Source organism: Coregonus clupeaformis, chromosome 9 (genome assembly GCF_020615455.1).
Source record: "Coregonus clupeaformis isolate EN_2021a chromosome 9, ASM2061545v1, whole genome shotgun sequence".
In the NCBI taxonomy this organism is placed as follows: domain Eukaryota; kingdom Metazoa; phylum Chordata; class Actinopteri; order Salmoniformes; family Salmonidae; genus Coregonus; species Coregonus clupeaformis.
Genome location: NC_059200.1, coordinates 14,507,859 through 14,528,762, shown reverse-complemented (window position 1 = coordinate 14,528,762; position 20,904 = coordinate 14,507,859). Strand labels below are relative to the sequence as shown.

At 44.4% G+C, this 20,904-nt stretch overlaps 2 protein-coding genes across 2 annotated transcripts; both read left to right on the top strand.

Moving 5' to 3' along the window:
* Positions 1-433: 433 nt before the first annotated feature.
* LOC121573358 (dnaJ homolog subfamily C member 25) lies at positions 434-3,316 on the top strand. Its single transcript, XM_041885264.1, has 4 exons — positions 434-838; positions 1,427-1,579; positions 1,802-2,272; positions 3,020-3,316. Exons 1-4 carry the CDS (start codon positions 542-544, stop codon positions 3,140-3,142), a joined length of 1,044 nt encoding a protein of 347 aa, XP_041741198.1. The 5' UTR covers positions 434-541; the 3' UTR covers positions 3,143-3,316.
* Positions 3,317-7,548: 4,232 nt separating this feature from the next.
* gng10 (guanine nucleotide binding protein (G protein), gamma 10) lies at positions 7,549-13,288 on the top strand. The gene is made up of 3 exons (XM_041885266.2): positions 7,549-7,793; positions 8,397-8,523; positions 12,063-13,288. Exons 1-2 carry the CDS (start codon positions 7,713-7,715, stop codon positions 8,520-8,522), a joined length of 207 nt encoding a protein of 68 aa, XP_041741200.1. The 5' UTR covers positions 7,549-7,712; the 3' UTR covers position 8,523; positions 12,063-13,288.
* The last annotated feature ends 7,616 nt before the right edge of the window (positions 13,289-20,904 follow it).

Here is a 20,904-nt window from a genome sequence, read left to right as displayed (position 1 = left end):
GTCTATCTTGGTGTAGTTATAAAAATCTTCGCTGTTCCCTTCCATTCCGTCTCCTGGATTACACTAGCTAGTCATTCCATATAACATAAGCTTCCACTCAACATCCCATAGTAGCTACACACTGTGCCCCACTACCCTCTCCCTCCCAGATCTCAACAATGATTGGAGAAGTGTTTAACATCAAAAGTAGGTTTAGGCTATCACATCCTTATGATATATATATATTTTCAAGGGCGCAACGTGACTGCAAGAGACAGGTCGGAATGTCTGACTGAAATACGACTTTAATTTTTTTATTTTGTGGTGTTTGAATTTGTTAATAAAATGCGGGACATGATTGATTGGTTGCGGGACCACAATCCTGGACATGTAGTCACACTAGTTTAGATGGCGGTGCAATTTCTACCCCCCACCCCCATTTCCTTTTTTTTGTGAACACATTTGCAATGTACGTTCCGGACTGTGAAAGGCAGCAATACGCAACATAACGTCTAGTCCGCCGGAAAAAGCCACACGAAGAAGAACTAGTGACGACAGTGAAATGGCTGCCCCCACGGAGAATGGGAGACACTTTGGTCAATGGATAGGCATTTTGTTATTTTTGGGGGGTTTCATACCCTCTGCCACGGCGCTCATCGAGGGACTTTATTGTGGCACCGAGATTTGTTACGATGTACTCGGAGTGTCGAGAGAAGCGGCCAAATCGGACATAGGTCGTGCTTACAGACAGCTAGCCAGAAAGTATCACCCGGATAGATTCTCAAGTCTTGCAGGCGAGACTCGTGAAAGTGCTCATCAAAAATTTCTGCTCATTGCAACTGCATATGAAACTCTGAAGGTAAGTGGAGGAAACCTCACAGATGATTCGTACCATAGCCCTCCGTTGCTTCAGCTCTCTGGCCAAGCTAGTTTTGCCGGCTCTTGCTGACGTCAACTTATGCTGTATGCCAATGTGGCACTTTTCTCAACTCCTGAATCAAAGGCCCTCAGTCAAATTGATCATTTTGTCTTGGTTTATAGTGGACCAATACTGTCAATTACCATTTACTCAATAGACCCGAAGAGGCTCACAGTAAAGTGATCAGTAATAGTCCCTTTTCACATAGCTACAGGAGTAGTAGCCAGAGAAAGGGTAGAGCAGGTATGTCCGTCCTGCTTCTCGGAGTAGGGGTGCTCTTCTAGGATCAGGCCCCCCCCATGGCCATTATCCTGCTTGTTTGCTGTAATCCAAAAGGCGAAACTGATCCTAAGTAAGAGCTTCTACTCTGAGACGCTTGATACATACTATGCACACGGCTCTAAACCATTCTGATAAAGGGGTTATCTTCTCGTAACTTGTACTTGTTACTAGGCCTGTTATCCAAGTAGTCGGAATAGTTTGATGTAGGAAGATTAAAATAAGACCCATTTTCCTCCTGCGTATCAGGATGAGGACTCCCGTAGAGATTACGACTACATGCTGGACCACCCGGAACAGTACTACAGCCACTACTACACCTACTACAGCAGACGGCTGGCACCTAAAGTCGACGTGCGGATTGTCATTCTGGTGACCGTGGTTGCTATATCAATCTTTCAGGTACAGTCGTATCTTCACACGCTCTGAATGTCTCTTGGCTTAAATGCAATATTTATTTCAACGCAAAACTGTTTTTACACGTTTAAGCCAAGAGTCCCACGTGGCAACCTATTTCAAATCCGACAGGGCTCTGGTCAAAAGCAGTGCACTGTATAGGGAATAGGGTGCCAATTTGGGAAACATCTTAACAGTTCTGATTTATTACTGTTTTTCTTCCTTCAGTACTACAGTTGGTGGGCCAGCTACACTGAAGCCATCAACTACCTATCAACAGTCCCCAAGTACCGTATCCAGGCGACAGAGATAGCCAAGCAGCTGGGTCTCCTGAACAAGACAAAAGAGAAGGGTAAAAACCGACGGTCCAAAGAGGAGATCAGGGAACAGGAAGAAGAGATCATCCGTGACATCATCAAGAACAAGATCGACATCAAGGGAGGCTACCAGAAGCCTAAAATCTTGGACATCCTGCTCTGTAAGATTGTCCTGTTCCCCTACTGCCTGTGTGCCTACGTGGTCTGGTACTGTAAGTGGATCTACAGGTTCACCATCTGCAGAGAGGAGTACGGAGACGAGGAGAAGCTGTACATCATCAGGAAGAATATGAAGATGTCTCAGTCTCAGTTTGACGGTCTGGAGGAGGAGCAGAGAGAGACCTTCCTGGAGAGGCAGCTCTGGATCAAAGACAACTATGAGGTCTGGAGTAACGAATGTAGCAGTAGTAGTAGTAGTAGTGGTGGCGGCGGCATAAGTAGTAGTAATAGTTGTAATAGTTGTAGTAGTAGTATAGTTGTAGTAGTAGTAGTAATAGTTGTAGTATAGTTGTAGTAGTAGTGTAGTTGTAGTAGCAGTAGTAATAGTTGTAGTATAGTTGTAGTAGCAGTAGTAATAGTTGTAGTAGTAGTATAGTTGTAGTAATATATGTAGTATAGCTGTAGTAGTAGTATAGTTGTAGTAGTAGTATAGTTGTTGTAGCAGTAGTAATAGTTGTAGTATAGTTGTAGTAGTAGTATAGTTGTAGTAGCAGTAGTAATAGATGTAGTATAGTTGTAGTAGTAGTATAGTTGTAGTAGCAGTAGTAATAGATGTAGTATAGTTGTAGTAGGAGTATAGTTGTAGTAGCAGTAGTAATAGATGTAGTATAGTTGTAGTAGTAGTATAGTTGTAGTAGCAGTAGTAATAGATGTAGTATAGTTGTAGTAGGAGTATAGTTGTAGTAGTAATAGTAACAGGAACAGTGTGAAGCATTGCACAATGTATTACAATGTTATTACAACAAATAGCTGTTTTGCCAACTCCTTGTCACTCATTGTCACGCCATGTTTGGCAAGAGAGCAGAAACAGACTGACACTGATGGGAAATGGTTCCAGATTTAAAACCCCAAATGATTTCAGAATGAGTTTGTACTATTTCTGTCTGTATTGCGTTATGTTGTTGAACAGGTGTACAAGGAGGAGCAGGAGGAAGAGATGAAGATGAAGATGGCCCTGGACCCCAGGTGGAAGAGGTACCGACGGTGGATGAAGAATGAAGGACCTGGACGACTCACTTTTATTGACGATTGACAACATGCATATCATATATTGCACCTGACTTGTGCCAGTTATACATTCACACTGTGTTTATACAGTCACACTGTTATACAGTCACATTGTGTTTATACAGTCACATTGTGTTTGCATACCTGTGTATTTGTGAATAAATCTACTGATGATGTGTATACAGACGATTGAAAATAATGCCTGTTTGTATGGATAATTATTTTCAGAGATATTGTATTGGGGCAGTATATAATGACGAGATGCTCGTGTCTCCGACCTAACAGCGGGAGTCGTTGTCCTGGCAGGCAACAGTCTTTGGTCTGCTTAAGCCCATAGAAACGCATTGGGCTTATTCTGGACAGAGTTTGGCGAGAGATAACCCTCTCGTTCGACTCTTCCTCTCTGATTGGAGACATTTCAGGTGAACGGTGTCATAATAACTTTAAGATATATGATTGGATGAAGTTGGCTTCAGCTAGCACATGCCCCCTCAGAATTGACCTGTAAAAGTTCGACCCTGGGCACACAAAAAAAACAGTCCAACTCAACCCCTTTCTCAATTTTCTAACAAAAATGGGGTATGCCTTTGGTGGTTCGACGATTTATCAATCATGTTATTTTTTTTTGCGTTTTTGCCCAAAGTCAACCTTAAAAAACAAACATATTGTTGTTGTTTTTCTGTGATACTGCTAGCTACCTAGCAATCGTATGAAGTTGGCTTTCGCTAGCCCAGATAGGTTCCCAATCTCCCAACCGCATAACTAGCTACCAATAAGCCATTTCAGGCTATAAATCAATTTAGAATAGCTAGCGTGTCTAAATCTGAGGGGGCTTGTGCATTTTACAGCACATTTTCCCTGCTGATATACAGTGGGGAAAAAAAGTATTTAGTCAGTCACCAATTGTGCAGGTTCTCCCACTTAAAAAGATGAGAGAGGCCTGTAATTTTCATCATAGGTACACGTCAACTATGACAGACAAATTGAGAAAAAAATATCCAGAAAATCAAATTGTAGGATTTGTAATGAATTTATTTGCATATTATGCTGGAAAATAAGTATTTGGTCACTTACAAACAAGCAAGATTTCTGGCTCTCACAGACCTGTAACTTCTTCTTTAAGAGGCTCCTCTGTCCTCCACTCGTTACCTGTATTAATGGCACCTGTTTGAACTTGTTATCAGTATAAAAGACACCTGTCCACAACCTCAAACAGTCACACTCCAAACTCCACTATGGCCAAGACCAAAGAGCTGTCAAAGGACACCAGAAACAAAATTGTAGACCTGCACCAGGCTGGGAAGACTGAATCTGCAATAGGTAAGCAGCTTGGTTTGAAGAAATCAACTGTGGGAGCAATTATTAGGAAATGGAAGACATACAAGACCACAGATAATCTCCCTCGATCTGGGGCTCCACGCAAGATCTCACCCCGTGGGGGTCAAAATGATCACAAGAACGGTGAGCAAAAATCCCAGAACCACACGGGGGGGACCTAGTGAATGACCTGCAGAGAGCTGGGACCAAAGTAACAAAGCCTACCATCAGTATCACACTACGCCGCCAGGGACTCAAATCCTGCAGTGCAAGACGTGTCCCCTTGCTTAAGCCAGTACATGTCCAGGCCCGTATGAAGTTTGCTAGAGTGCATTTGGATGATCCAGAAGAGGATTGGGAGAATGTCAGATGAAACCAAAATATAACTTTTTGGTAAAAACTCAACTCGTTGTGTTTGGAGGACAAAGAATGCTGAGTTGCCTCTAAAGAACACCATACCTACTGTGAAGCATGGGGGTGGAAACATCATGCTTTGGGGCTGTTTTTCTGCAAAGGGACCAGGACGACTGATCCGTGTAAAGGAAAGAATGAATGGGGCCATGTATCGTGAGATTTTGAGTGAAAACCTCCTTCCATCAGCAAGGGCATTGAAGATGAAACGTGGCTGGGTCTTTCAGCATGACAATGATCCCAAACACACCGCCCGGGCAACGAAGGAGTGGCTTCGTAAGAAGCATTTCAAGGTCCTGGAGTGGCCTAGCCAGTCTCCAGATCTCAACCCCATAGAAAATCTTTGGAGGGAGTTGAAAGTCTGTGTTGCCCAGCGACAGCCCCAAAACATCACTGCTCTAGAGGAGATCTGCATGGGCCAAAATACCAACAACAGTGTGTGAAAACCTTGTGAAGACTTACAGAAAACGTTTGACCTGTGTCATTGCCAACAAAGGGTATATAACAAAGTATTGAGAAACTTTTGTTATTGACCAAATACTTATTTTCCACCATAATTTGCAAATAAATTCATAAAAAATCCTACAATGTGATTTTCTGGATTTTTGTTTCTCATTTTGTCTGTCATAGTTGACATGTACCTATGATCAAAATTACAGGCCTCTCTCATCTTTTTAAGTGGGAGAACTTGCACAATTGGTGGCTGACTAAATACTTTTTTTCCCCACTGTATGTGCTGCCTTTCATAAAATGGTCTTTCAGCGTTCTGCCTGTAAAAGTTTAAAGGTGTGAAACAGGATGTATCAGAAACCTGCTGGAAGGAACTGCTCTCGTTTTACCATCCCAAATGGCACTCCTATTCCCTATATAGGGAACTACTTTTTAACCAGGGCCGGACACAACCCAAGGTTTACGCAAGGTTGTACTGTCCGTTGTAGCTGCTCTTCTGTCTCTGGCCTGAACCGTCATCCCGTCAGACCCAGATTGGGCCTACTTCTAGTCTCCGTTGGCTTCGTATGCACCATCTTACTTCGGGAAGGCTGTTTTCAAATCACAATTGAAAGTACCGGTACACAAAATTATACAAAGTATTCATAACCCCATAACCCTCTTAAAATATTAAAAAAGTATATATTTTAACTGTCTGGATATTTTTTTCTTTAACGTATACCCTGTCGGATGCAAAACGTGTCATTAAAAACGACATAAAGATGCCAATGCAAATGTAGTGCCAGCTGTGGGCCTCTGAGAGGCTGGTTTTATTTTTGGGGTCTTGAGATCCAGCAGCAGCTGAGCTCTTTACTTGGTCCTCAGTGGTCCTCCCTCAGAGGCGTCATTACCATAGGAGGCATGGGGGGCAAATCAGTGGTCCTCCCTCAGAGGCGTCATTACCATAGGGGGCACAGGGGCAAATCAGTGGTCCTCCCTCAGAGGCGTCATTACCATAGGGGGCACAGGGGAAAATGACCCCTCAGAATTGACCTGTAAAAGTTCGACCCTGGGCACAAAAAAAAAAAAAAACGGTCCAACTCAACCCCTTTCTCAATTTTCTAACAAAAATGGGGTATGCCTTTGGTGGTTCGTCGATTTGTCATTCATGTTATTTTTTTGCGTTTTTGCCCAAAGTCAACCTTAAAAAACAAAACATATTGTTGTTGTTTTTCTGTAATACTGCTAGCCACCTAGCAATTGTATGAAGTTGGCTTTAGCTAGCCCAGATAGGTTCCCAATCTCCCAACCGCATAACTAGCTACCAAGAAGCCATTTCAGGCTATAAATCAATTTAGAGTAGCTAGCTTGTCTAACTATATTAGCTGGCACGCCTGCTGGCAAGGTTGGTAGACTTTAGAAAAATAAGCAATATCTAAATGTACTGAATAAGACTCACATTCCTTTCAATCTTTTACCCTGATTTTAGCAGAGAAGCATATACATTTTCTTTAAAAAAAATAAAAAATAAACAGCAGTCAGGAGGATACAGACAACTCCAGAGGTATGCTTAGATATGCAGAAAAATACATATTTTTGACCTAGAATTAATATGCAGAAAAATACATATTTTTGACCTAGAATTAAGCATAATGATTATGGTTCTAGATTTCAGGAAAAAGCTGAGCCATCCTCATGTTCTTTGTCCCCACTCAGATTTTTGGGGTGCATGACACCCCTGCGAGGATGGCTGGGTGTGGTGAATTTTTAAGAATTTTGCATTTTTCAAACACCTGAAACAGCTTTTTCCTGCAATCTAGAGCCATAATCATTGATTAATTATATCTTAGCATACTTATTAAACAGTCTGTATCCTCCTGACTGGTGGTTCTTAAAAAAAGTAATATATATATATATATGCTTCTCTGTTAAAATCGGGGTAAAAGATTGAAAGGAATGGAGTCTCATTCAGTACATTTAGATATTGCTTACTTTTCTAATGTCTATGAACCTTGCCAGCAGGCATGCCAGCTAAGATAGTTAGACAAGCTAGCTACTCTAACTTGAAATGGCTTCTTGGTAGCTAGTTATGCGGTTGGGAGATTGGGAACCTATCTGGGCTAGCTAGCCAACTTCATACAATTGCTAGGTGGCTAGCAGTAAAGAAAGGGAACAAATCTGAGGGGGCTTGTGCCCCTGTGCCCCCAATGGGCACGACGCCTCTGCATCCTCACGTACTCTGTGCCCCCTCAGATTTCTGGGGTGCATGACGCCAATGGTCCTCCCCATCTGAGGATGTGGCTTCCGCTTCAAAAGTTTGGGAAGTGAAATATTTTTTTATTTTAACCTGTCCTGAAAGCGCCGTTTCTCGTCAATATTTCAAATAGACCTCAAACAATTTGACAAACAAACACGACATAAAAGAATAAAGCATCAACATGACGTCTAATTCCAACGTGTCCAACATGCGTCGCCTTGTAGAACAACTGAAACTGGAAGCCAGCGTGGAACGGATTAAGGTAAACAAAACCAACATCTTACAGAAAGACGGCAGAAGATTTTGCATAGGATAGATTTGGGGTGTATTTACTTCATGGCATTTCAAACGATGATTGTAAACGTGTGGGTGATGATGGCATTCCAGTTAGTCTACTGTATCAGCCAGCTCTTGTGTGATCCACTGTGATGTGACTGATGCTGTGAAAAAAAAAGTCGTTAATTCCGTTTAAAATGTAGTCAACCAAAATTGGCCTTGATACTTCCTAAATAGAAAGGAATTCACCATGGCATTATATAATTCATTAATTCATTGTCTGCAGTCTCATTAATTATACGATATTATTGCTTTATGATATTAAAAGGGCCACTGCAGGTCAAAAAAATGACAATTATAGCAATGATTTGGTGTCCATTTATGGTCTGGGCCCAAGTCAGCCTGTGCATGTTTCTATAATCTTAAACCAGCAACTATCAGGAAATAACACTGATCATATTTTTTCTTCTTCACACTTTTACAGTGTTAGTTTCATCAGCTGTTGTACACATATGATACAAAACACAGCAGAAACAGAATTGTGACTGCACAGGGCCTTTAAGCATTGAAACACTAGTTGTTCCCCCAGGTGTCTCAGGCAGCGGCTGAGCTCCAACAGTACTGCCTGCAGAATGCAGCTAAAGACGCCCTGCTGGTGGGGGTTCCGACAGGCTCCAACCCCTTCAGAGAACCACGATCCTGTAACCTGTTCTAAGGTACTTGTCTATGTTCCATCTCATTATGGCACCCTATTCCCTATATAGTGCACTACATTTCTCCAAGAGCTACAGGGTCTACGTGTCATTTGGCTCAGGTAGACCTGCTATGTTTAGTCGTTTTGGGTGATGCTGGGGCCTAGGCTGGGGGACCTATATGCAGGGGGCCTAGGCTGGGGGACCTATATGCAGGGGGCCTAGGCTGGGGGACCTATATGCTGGGGCCTAGGCTGGGGGACCTATATGCAGGGGGCCTAGGCTGGGGGACCTATATGCAGGGGGCCTAGGCTGGGGGACCTATATGCAGGGGGCCTAGGCTGGGGGACCTATATGCAGGGGGCCTAGGCTGGGGGACCTATATGCTGGGGCCTAGGCTGGGGGACCTATATGCTGGGGGCCTAGGCTCGGGGACCTATATGCTGGGGGCCTAGGCTCGGGGACCTATATGCAGGGGGCCTAGGCTGGGGGACCTATATGCTGGGGCCTAGGCTGGGGGACCTATATGCTGGGGCCTAGGCTGGGGGACCTATATGCAGGGGCCTAGGCTGGGGGACCTATATGCTGGGGCCTAGGCTGGGGGACCTATATGCAGGGGGCCTAGGCTGGGGGACCTATATGCAGGGGGCCTAGGCTGGGGGACCTATATGCAGGGGGCCTAGGCTGGGGGACCTATATGCAGGGGGCCTAGGCTGGGGACCTATATGCTGGGGCCTAGGCTGGGGGACCTATATGCTGGGGGCCTAGGCTGGGGGACCTATATGCAGGGGGCCTAGGCTCGGGGACCTATATGCAGGGGGCCTAGGCTGGGGGACCTATATGCTGGGGCCTAGGCTGGGGGACCTATATGCAGGGGCCTAGGCTGGGGGACCTATATGCAGGGGCCTAGGCTGGGGGACCTATATGCAGGGGCCTAGGCTGGGGGACCTATATGCAGGGGGCCTAGGCTCGGGGACCTATATGCAGGGGCCTAGGCTGGGGGACCTATATGCAGGGGGCCTAGGCTGGGGGACCTATATGCTGGGGCCTAGGCTGGGGGACCTATATGCAGGGGGCCTAGGCTCGGGGACCTATATGCAGGGGCCTAGGCTGGGGGACCTATATGCAGGGGGCCTAGGCTGGGGGACCTATATGCTGGGGCCTAGGCTGGGGGACCTATATGCAGGGGGCCTAGGCTCGGGGACCTATATGCTGGGGCCTAGGCTCGGGGACCTATATGCAGGGGGCCTAGGCTCGGGGACCTATATGCAGGGGGCCTAGGCTCGGGGACCTATATGCAGGGGCCTAGGCTCGGGGACCTATATGCAGGGGGCCTAGGCTCGGGGACCTATATGCAGGGGGCCTAGGCTCGGGGACCTATATGCTGGGGCCTAGGCTCGGGGACCTATATGCAGGGGGCCTAGGCTCGGGGACCTATATGCAGGGGGCCTAGGCTCGGGGACCTATATGCAGGGGGCCTAGGCTCGGGGACCTATATGCAGGGGGCCCTAGGCTCGGGGACCTATATGCAGGGGGCCCTAGGCTCGGGGACCTATATGCAGGGGGCCTAGGCTCGGGGACCTATATGCAGGGGGCCTAGGCTCGGGGACCTATATGCTGGGGCCTAGGCTCGGGGACCTATATGCAGGGGGCCCTAGGCTCGGGGACCTATATGCAGGGGGCCCTAGGCTCGGGGGACCTATATGCAGGGGGCCTAGGCTCGGGGACCTATATGCAGGGGGCCTAGGGCTCGGGGACCTATATGCAGGGGGCCTAGGCTCGGGGACCTATATGCAGGGGGCCTAGGGCTCGGGGACCTATATGCAGGGGGCCTAGGCTCGGGGACCTATATGCAGGGGGCCCTAGGCTCGGGGACCTATATGCAGGGGGCCCTAGGCTCGGGGACCTATGCAGGGGGCCTAGGCTCGGGGACCTATATGCAGGGGGCCTAGGCTCGGGGACCTATATGCAGGGGGCCTAGGCTCGGGGACCTATATGCAGGGGGCCTAGGCTCGGGGACCTATATGCAGGGGGCCTAGGCTCGGGGACCTATATGCAGGGGCCTAGGCTCGGGGACCTATATGCAGGGGGCCTAGGCTCGGGGACCTATATGCTGGGGGCCTAGGCTCGGGGACCTATATGCAGGGGGCCCTAGGCTCGGGGACCTATATGCAGGGGCCTAGGCTCGGGGACCTATATGCAGGGGGCCTAGGCTCGGGGACCTATATGCAGGGGGCCTAGGCTCGGGGACCTATATGCAGGGGGCCTAGGCTCGGGGACCTATATGCAGGGGGCCTAGGCTCGGGGACCTATATGCAGGGGGCCTAGGCTCGGGGACCTATATGCAGGGGGCCTAGGCTCGGGGACCTATATGCAGGGGCCTAGGCTCGGGGACCTATATGCAGGGGGCCTAGGCTCGGGGACCTATATGCAGGGGGCCTAGGCTCGGGGACCTATATGCAGGGGCCTAGGCTCGGGGACCTATATGCAGGGGGCCCTAGGCTCGGGGACCTATATGCAGGGGGCCTAGGCTCGGGGACCTATGTGCAGGGGGCCCTAGGCTCGGGGACCTATATGCAGGGGGCCTAGGCTCGGGGACCTATATGCAGGGGGCCTAGGCTCGGGGACCTATATGCAGGGGGCCTAGGCTCGGGGACCTATATGCAGGGGGCCCTAGGCTCGGGGACCTATATGCAGGGGGCCTAGGCTCGGGGACCTATATGCAGGGGGCCTAGGCTCGGGGACCTATATGCAGGGCCTAGGCTCGGGGACCTATATGCAGGGGGCCTAGGCTCGGGGACCTATATGCAGGGGGCCTAGGCTCGGGGACCTATATGCAGGGGGCCTAGGCTCGGGGACCTATATGCAGGGGGCCCTAGGCTCGGGGACCTATATGCTGGGGCCTAGGCTCGGGGACCTATATGCAGGGGCCCTGGGCTCGGGGACCTATATGCAGGGGGCCTAGGCTCGGGGACCTATATGCAGGGGGCCTAGGCTCGGGGACCTATATGCAGGGGCCCTAGGCTCGGGGACCTATATGCAGGGGGCCTAGGCTCGGGGACCTATATGCAGGGGGCCTAGGCTCGGGGACCTATATGCTGGGGCCTAGGCTCGGGGACCTATATGCAGGGGGCCTAGGCTCGGGGACCTATATGCAGGGGGCCTAGGCTCGGGGACCTATATGCAGGGGGCCTAGGCTCGGGGACCTATATGCAGGGGGCCTAGGCTCGGGGACCTATATGCTGGGGCCTAGGCTCGGGGACCTATATGCAGGGGGCCTAGGCTCGGGGACCTATATGCAGGGGGCCTAGGCTCGGGGACCTATATGCAGGGGGCCTAGGCTCGGGGACCTATATGCAGGGGCCTGTGGGTTCTTCAGAGATGGGGAATACAACTAAATATTATGAAGTGCCTTCTGCCTTGGTCCTTGTTTTTGATGACCAATGAACCCCTTAACCCGAGAGCACCTTCGATCTACAGGCTTCTAGGGCTTTCTATCCTTTTTTTAATTCTTCAAAACATATTATATTATTATATTATATTATTTTTTTTTTTTTTTGCAGGACAGGACACAAAAAACGGCAGAATCATGCAGAGGAAAACGTACGTTGGAATCCAAAAAACGATGAAAAAGTGATCTGGTTGCATTATTTTAGAGATAAATGTTTTCTCTCATGCCCACGTTGCTTTGTAATGATTCTTTAATAATATATGTTATATGGAGTAATAATATGTTTGTATATGAGCTCAATATTTGTTTCTTGGATGTTAGTATTTTAGTCCCAAAAGTTTTTTTTTAACGTTTGGTAACACATTTGATATTAATCTGATCTTACACAGTACCGGTATAGTAGGTCTAACGTTGTAGTTACAACGTTGTTACGTTGTGCTTTAGTAATTGCTTCGTATTGCATTTTTTATGGAGTTTAGTGGTTTTGGTAAAAGGAGAATCATCTTAAACTGAAGAGATGTTTATGTCGGAGAGCTCCAAACTGCCTCGGAATCGTAAAAAACTCCTTCCTTTCCTGTTGCTGAGACGTTGTTGCTTAATGGAAGCAGCTATGGTCAGAGACAGGAAGCTAGGCCTTCCTGTTTAAAACCACCAAAGTTACTTAAGAATTTACATGGAATTCCAGTTATTTTCAGTTACATTGTTACTTTCAGTTAATTCAAAACACACAAGATGTTGTGCTGAGACGGGAGACAGCCACGGTGGGAACTTAATTGGTTTCTTTTAGCGTCATGGAAAAGCTGTAACTGGTTCCAAGGACAGTACTTTCCTCCACCACCCAGTGTCAGTAGAGGCCTTGACCACAGGATGTTCCTGTGTTTTGTGACTTCCCTTTCCCTTCAACTTAGATTGTGTCCCAAATGGTACCTTATGGCCCATTATGGTTCTGGTCAAAAGTAGTGCACTATATAGGGAATAGGGTCCATTTGAGACATAACCTTAATGTGCCATATCCTGTCTGAAACAAGAGCTGCAGTCGTGATGTGGCATTATTGGGTTTATATTAACTTTCTTTTCACCGGGAGTCCAGGGACCAAAGTCTCTTTAGCAAGGGAGCCTAACATGCACACAATTGACAAAATACAAATATACAAAAACACACTCATTATTGCCATCGCCTCTTCCTGTGTCAGAGTGGAACAACTGCATCAGGATTCTAAATCTGGGATCGTTTGTATTTATCACTTTGTTTGTTATTCATTTTTGAGGGGGTAGATCAGCTTTAATATTGCAGATAGATTGTAACTTCCATCAATGTAATTGTCTGCATCACTTCCAATCCCCCATATATATTTTTTGCAAATATATATATATATATATATATATATATATATATATATATATATATATATATATATATATATATATATACACTACCATTCAAAAGTTTGGGGGTCACTTAGAAATGTCCTTGTTTTCCATGAAAACATACATTAAATGAGTTTGAATAGGAAATATAGCAAAATGCATAGGAAATGTAGTCATTGACAAGGTTAGAAATAATGATTTTTAATATAAATAATAATTGTGTCCTTCAAACTTTGCTTTTGTCAAAGAATCCTCCGTTACAGCCTTGCAGACCTTTGGCATTCTAGTTGTCAATTTGTTGAGGTAATCTGAATAGATTTCACCCCATGCTTCCTGAAGCACCTCCCACAAGTTGGATTGGCTTGATGGGCACTTCTTACGTACCATACGGTCAAGCTGCTCCCACAACAGCTCAATAGAGTTGAGATCCGGTGACTGTGCTGGCCACTCCATTATAGACAGAATACGAGGCTGACTGCTTCTTCCCTAAACAGTTCTTGCATAGTTTGGAGCTGTGCTTTGGGTCATTGTCCTGTTGTAGGAGGAAATTGGCTCCAATCAAGCACCATCCACAGGGTATGGCATGGCGTTGCAAAATGGAGTGATAGCCTTCCTTCTTCAAGATCCCTTTTACCCTGTACAAATCTCCCACTTTACCACCACCAAAGCACCCCCAGACCATCACATTGCCTCCACCATGCTTGACAGATGGCATCAAGCACTCCTCCAGCATCTTTTCATTTGGTCTGCATCTCACAAATGTACTTCTTTGTGATCCGAACACCTCAAACTTCGATTCGTCTGTCCATAACACTTTTTTCCAATCTTCCTCTGTCCAGTGTCTGTGTTCTTTTGCCCATCTTAATCTTTTCTTTTTATTGGCCAGTCTGAGATATGGCTTTTTCTTTGCAACTCTGCCTAGAAGGTCAGCATCCCGGAGTCTCCTCTTCACTGTTGCCGTTGAGACTGGTGTTTTGCGGGTACTATTTAATGAAGCTGCCAGTTGAGGACCTGTGAGGCGTCTGTTTCTCAAACTAGACACTCTAATGTATTTGTCCTCTTGCTCAGTTGTGCACCGGGGCCTCCCACTCCTCTTTCTATTCTGGTTAGAGCCAGTTTGCGCTGTTCTGTGACGGGAGAAGTACACAGCGTTGTACGAGATCTTCAGTTTCTTGGCAATTTCTCGCATGGAATTGCCTTCATTTCTCAGAACAAGAATAGACTGACGAGTTTCAGAAGCAAGTTCTTTGTTTCTGGCCATTTTGATCCTGTAATCGAACCCACAATTTCTGATGCTCCAGATACTCAACTAGTCTCAAGAAGGCCAGTTTTATTGCTTCTTTAATCAGCACAACCGTTTTCAGCTATGCTAACATAATTGCAAAATAGTTTTCTAATGATCAATTAGCCTTTTAAAAGGATAAACTTGGATTAGCAAACACAACGTGCCATTGGAACACAGGACTGATGGTTGCTGATAATGGGCCTCTGTACGCCTATGTAGATATTCCATTAAAAATCAGCAGTTTCCAGCTACAATAGCCATTTACAACATTAACAATGTCTACATTGTATTTCTGATCAATTTGATGTTATTTTAATGGGCAAAACATTTGCTTTTCTTTCGAAAACAAGGACATTTCTAAGTGACCCCAAACTTTTGAACAGTGCATATACATACATACATATAAATAAAAACATATACATACATATATATATACACTTATCCTTTTTATAAATATATTTTCCTTTATATTACTTTCCAACCCTACCACCCCTTCCCTAATTGGAGTAAACTAGTGAACAACAACGCTTAGGCCTCGAATTCCAGCTTATATATACTATATACATTTTATGGACACAGTCAATTTTACAATAATTATATTTTGTTTGTTTTTACTCCTGAACTTCCTCTACCCTCAACCTCTCCGAACATTTTCATGATGTCCATCTGGTTTGCTTCTATATGCCATATCTTTCAAACTGCTCTTTCACAAAAGTTCTTAACCTATAACCTATATACACTACCGGTCAAAAGTTTTAGAATACCTACTCATTCAAGGTTTTTTCTTTATTTTTACTATTTTCTACATAAAACTATGAAATAACACATATGGAATCATGTAGTAAACAAAAAAGTGTTAAACAAATCAAAATATATTTTATATTTGAGATTCTTCAAATAGCCACTCTTTGCCTTGATGACAGCTTTGCACACTCTTGGCATTCTCTCAACCAGCTTCATGAGGTAGTCACCTGGAATGCATTTCAATTAACAGGTGTGCCTTCTTAAAAGTTAATTTGTGGAATTTCTTTCCTTAATGCATTTGAACCAATCAGTTGTGTTGTTACAAGGTAGGGGGGTATACAGAAGATAGCCCTATTTGGTAAAAGACCAAGTCCATATTATGGCAAGAACAGCTCAAATAAGCAAAGAGAAATGACAGTCCATCATTACTTTAAGACATGAAGGTCAGTAAATACGGAAAATGTCAAGAACTTTTAAAGTTTCTTCAAGTGCAGCTGCAAAAACCATCAAGAGCTATGATGAAACTGGCTCTCATGAGGACCGCCACAGGAATGGAAGACCCAGAGTTACCTCTGCTCAGCAGAGGATAAGTTCATAAAAGTTACCAGCCTCAGAAATTGTAGCCCAAATAAATGCTTCACAGAGTTCAAGTAACAGACACATCCCAACATGAACTGTTCAGAGGAGACTGCGTGAATCAGGCCTTCATGGTCGAATTGCTGCAAAGAAACCACTACTAAAGGACACCAATAAGAAGAAGAGACTTGCTTGGTCCAAGAAACACAAGCAATGGACATTAGACCGGTGGAAATGTGTCCTTTGGTTGGTTTGGAGTCCAAATTGGAGATTTTTGGTTCCAACCGCCGTGTCTTTGTGAGACGCGGTGTGGGTGAACGGATGATCTCCGCATGTGTATTTCCCATCGTAAAGCATGGAGGAGGAGGTGTTATGGTGTGGGGGTGCTTTGCTGGTGACACTGTCTGTGATTTATTTAGAATTCAAGGCATGGCTACCACAGCATTCAGCAGCGATACGCCATCCCATCAGGTTTGGGCTTAGTGGGACTATCAATTGTTTTTCAACAGGACAATGACCCAACACACCTCCAGGCTGTGTAAGGGCTATTTGACCAAGAAGGAGAGTGATGGAGTGCTGCATCAGATGACCTGGCCTCCACAATCCCCCAACCTCAACCAAATTGAGATGGTTTGGGATGAGTCGGACTGCAGTGAAGGAAAAGCAGCCAACAAGTGCTCAGCATATGTGGGAACTCCTTCAAGACTGTTGGAAAAGCATTCCAAGTGAAGCTGGTTGAGAGAATGCCAAGAGTGTGCAAAGTTGTCATCAAGGCAAAGGGTGGCTATTTGAAGAATCTCAACTACAAAATATATTTTGATTTGTTTAACACTTCTTTGGTTATTCTTTGGTTACTACATGATTCCATATGTGTTATTTCATAGTTTTGATGTCTTCCCTATTATCCTACAATGTAGAAAATAGTAAAAAAATAAAGAAAAACCCTTGAATGAGTAGGTGTTCTAAAACTTTTGACTGGTGGTGTACGTATTATGGACACAGTATGCTTTACATTAGTCATCTTGTTGTTATTAGTTGTTATTAGTCCCATCCTTCAGCTCCATTCAACACCTCCCATCTATCTCTTAACACCATCCATATTGGATTTCTATTTGCCATATATTTTTCAACTGTGCTGTGATCTTTCACAAAAGTTCTGAACCTTTCTATTCACATTTCTACAGATTGTAAATTGAAAATAAACATTTTTGCTAAAAGTATTATTATAGTATTGAATGATTGACTATGACATTTCAGATCACCCAGTAGTGCTAACTGCAGGGTTAGCTCCAGGTAAATATTGCAATTCTTCAGCCATTCCTGAACCTGCGACCAAAAACAAGCTACATATGGACAGTACCAAAACAAATGATCTAATGATTATGTCTCTCTGCAGCAAAATCTGCAGAGATGGGATGGTTGTATCCCCCATATATATAACATTCTATTGGTTGCAAGAATTTTGTATAATAATTTAAAATGAAAAATTCTAAATTTGAATCCGGTGTCGTTTTGCGTATCAGTTCATAAACCATGTACCTTGGAATCGGTACGTCAAAAATCTCTTCCCAACTATTTTGCAATCTATATGGGACGGCTGTCAATCCTTTGGTCCTTAAATGAAACTGATATACTGTTTTATTTATCACAGTTTCTTTTCACCAGTTATGTTCTTTAATGCAAGGCCGACAGACAAGTTCCTTACTTTTTCCCCCTTCCACTTTCCTCTTCCATTTTTGCGGTAATGCTGCAATTATTTGGTTGTAATTTTGGGTAGAGCAGACATTTCCATATGTTTTTGTTAGCTGCATGTGCGACATACAGTTGAAGTCGGAAGTTTACATACACTTAGGTTGGAGTCATTAAAACTCGTTTTTCAACCACTCCACAAATTTCTTGTTAACAAACTATAGTTTTGGCAAGTCGGTTAGGACATCTACTTTGTGCATGACACAAGTCATTTTACCAACAATTGTTTACAGACAGATTATTTCACTTATAATTCACTGTATCACAATTCCAGTGGGTCAGAAGTTTACATACACTAAGTTGACTGTGCCTTTAAACAGCTTGGAAAATTACAGAAAATGATGTCATGGCTTTAGAAGCTTCTGATAGGCTAATTGACATCATTTGAGTCAATTGGAGGTGTACCTGTGGATGTATTTCAAGGCCTACCTTCAAACTCAGTGCCTCTTTGCTTGACATCATGGGAAAATCAAAATAAATCAGCCAAGACCTCAGAAAACATTTGTAGACCTCCACAATTCTGGTTCATTCTTGGGAGCAATTTCCAACCGCCTGAAGGTACCACGTTCATCTGTACAAACAATAGTACGCAAGTATAAACACCATGGGACCACACAGCCGTCATACCGCTCAGGAAGGAGACGCATTCTGTCTCCTAGAGATTAACGTACTTTGGTGCGAAAAGTGCAAATCAATCCCAGAACAACAGCAAAGGACCTTGTGAAGATGCTGGAGGAAACAGGTACAAAAGTATCTATATCTGTCACGCCCTGGCTCTAGGGACTCTGTTATGTTGAGCCAGGGTGTGTCTATGTTTTTGTGTTTCTATGGTAGTCTCTAGTTATGTGTTTTCTATGTTGGCCGGTGTGGTTCTCAATCAGAGGCAACGTGAATCAGCTGTTGATTGTTGTCTCTGATTGGGAACCATACTTAGGCAGCCTGTTTGGCACAGTGTATTGTGGGATCTTGTTCCGTGTATGGTTTGTGTTTTGTTACCAAGGACTTCACGTATCGTTTTGTTGTTTTGTTCGTGTGGTGAATTTAATAATAAAGTATGTTCGCATTCCACGCTGCGCATTGGCCCAATCCTTTCGACGATCGTGACAATATCCACAGTAAAACGAGTCCTATATCGACATAACCTGAAAGACCGCTCAGCAAGGAAGAAGCCACTGCTCCAAAACCGCCATAAAAAAGCCAGACTACGGTTTGTAACTGCACATGGGGACAAAGATCGTACTTTTTGAAGAAATGTCCTCTGGTCTGATGAAACACAAATAGAACTGTTTGGCCATAATGACCATCGTTATGTTTGGAGGAAAAAGGGGGACGCTTGCAAGCCAAAGAACACCATCCTAACCGTGAAGCACGGGGGTGACAGCATCATGCTGTGGGGGTGCTTTGCTGGAGGAGGGACTGGTGCACTTCACAAAATAGATGGCATCATGAGGAAGGAAAATTGTGGATATATTGAAGCAACATCTCAAGACATCAGTCAGGAAGTTAAAGCTTGGTCGCAAATGGGTCTTCCAAATGGACAATGACCCCAAGCATACTTCCAAAGTTGTGGCAAAATGTTTTAAGGACAACAAAGTCAAGGTATTGGAGTGGCCATCACAAAGCCCTGACCTCAATCCTATAGAAAATGTGTGGGCAGAACTGAAAAGCGTGTGTGAGCAAGGAGGCCTACAAACCTGATTCAGTTACACCAGCTCTGTCAGGAGGAATGGGCCAAAATTCACCCAACTTATTGTGGGAAGCTTGTGGAAGGCTACCCAAAACGTTTGACACAAGTTAAACAATTTAAAGGCAATGCTACCAAATACTAATTGAGTGTATGTAAACTTCTGACCCACTGGGAATGTGATGAAAGAAATAAAAGCTGAAATAAATAATTCTCTCTACTATTATTCTGACATTTCACATTCCTAAAATAAAGTGGTGATCCTAACTGACCTAAGACAGGGAATTTTTTACTAGGATTAAATGTCAGGAATTGTGAAAAACAGAGTTTTAAATGTATTTGGCTAAGGTGTATGTAAACTTCCGACTTCAACTGTAGCTGTTCCATCATATAGTTTTATATTAATATGTCCATCCTGGTGACGACCCCATACTGTAAAACACCACTGGATGGGGATGAACCAGATAAAGGCAAGACATTATTTTACAGGAGGACAAAGTATTGAGTGTTGCTATGATGTACTTCAGTCAGCGATTTATAGAGGTCGTTTAAGTGCACCAGAAAGGGAAATGCTTAGTAAACAAACCAATGTGCTGCATATATTAATTTGGGTTGATTATTACCTGTCTGTTTGGTATTGTTAAAATATTGTGCGCTGTTGAATTTTAATAATATGTCTAAACTCAATAATAACTTGCTCTAGTTTCACATGTTTGTGTGTAAATTAATTCAAGAATGTTTAACCGAAACGTTTTTTTGATGAGCTATTTATGTGAAATGATCTGAAATGTTTTCTACTGATGGTGTATAGACCTATTGTGGTAACGCCCAGTTAAAGGGGTACTGGATGGATATGCTTCCCAACAACACACCCAACATCTCATAATAGTCTATATGACTAATGTGAACTCTCCTGTTGTTCCCATGGAGATGTGTCATCATGGCGTCATGTGACCTGAGCCTCTCCTCTCTGGCTGTAATGTTTCCACCGATACTTATTATGATAACATATATTACATGCTGAGTATTGCCTCACTCTCACTGACGATGGAAATCTCTCTGGAGTCGTACAACCTGCACGAGGGAGCAATCGTGTGTGTGTGTGAGAGAGAAAGGTGGGGAGAGAGAGAGATGGGGAGTGTTTGTGCGTGAGAGTTTGGAAACTCCCGACGCGTGCAAGGATTGCTAAAGTGCATTCCTAATCACAAGTCATGCATTCCATGAATACAAGGCAGTTTGGTTAAAACTTGAATGAAATGATTTGTTCATGAAGATGACAGGAAACTTGACTGCATCTACAACCTGAAATGTAACCTAGTCCTTCTCTGAGGCACTCCTTTCTCCAACATGGGCCTACAATTATATTCAGAACTGTTTATGATATTACACTAAAGAACAGGGGAGGACTAGCAATCTGGGCAAATGCCAGATGGGCTGGTCCATTTTTAGCCCAGTAGAGCTGTTTTAACTTTGGGTTTTCTGCTCAAAATTATAATTATCTCGCTAATAATGGGGGCCTCAACGAAAAAAAAGGGCCTGTGTGTTAGA

Bases quoted from the DNA above. Each gene is read 5' to 3' on its own strand.
- LOC121573358 (XM_041885264.1), top strand. From the start codon at position 542: ATGGCTGCCCCCACGGAGAATGGGAGACACTTTGGTCAATGGATAGGC. The intron at 1,580-1,801 runs GTACAGTCGTAT...TTCTTCCTTCAG, and splicing joins TTGCTATATCAATCTTTCAG to TACTACAGTTGGTGGGCCAG. The intron at 2,273-3,019 runs GTCTGGAGTAAC...GTTGTTGAACAG, and splicing joins GGATCAAAGACAACTATGAG to GTGTACAAGGAGGAGCAGGA.
- gng10 (XM_041885266.2), top strand. From the start codon at position 7,713: ATGACGTCTAATTCCAACGTGTCCAACATGCGTCGCCTTGTAGAACAA. The intron at 7,794-8,396 runs GTAAACAAAACC...TTGTTCCCCCAG, and splicing joins CCAGCGTGGAACGGATTAAG to GTGTCTCAGGCAGCGGCTGA.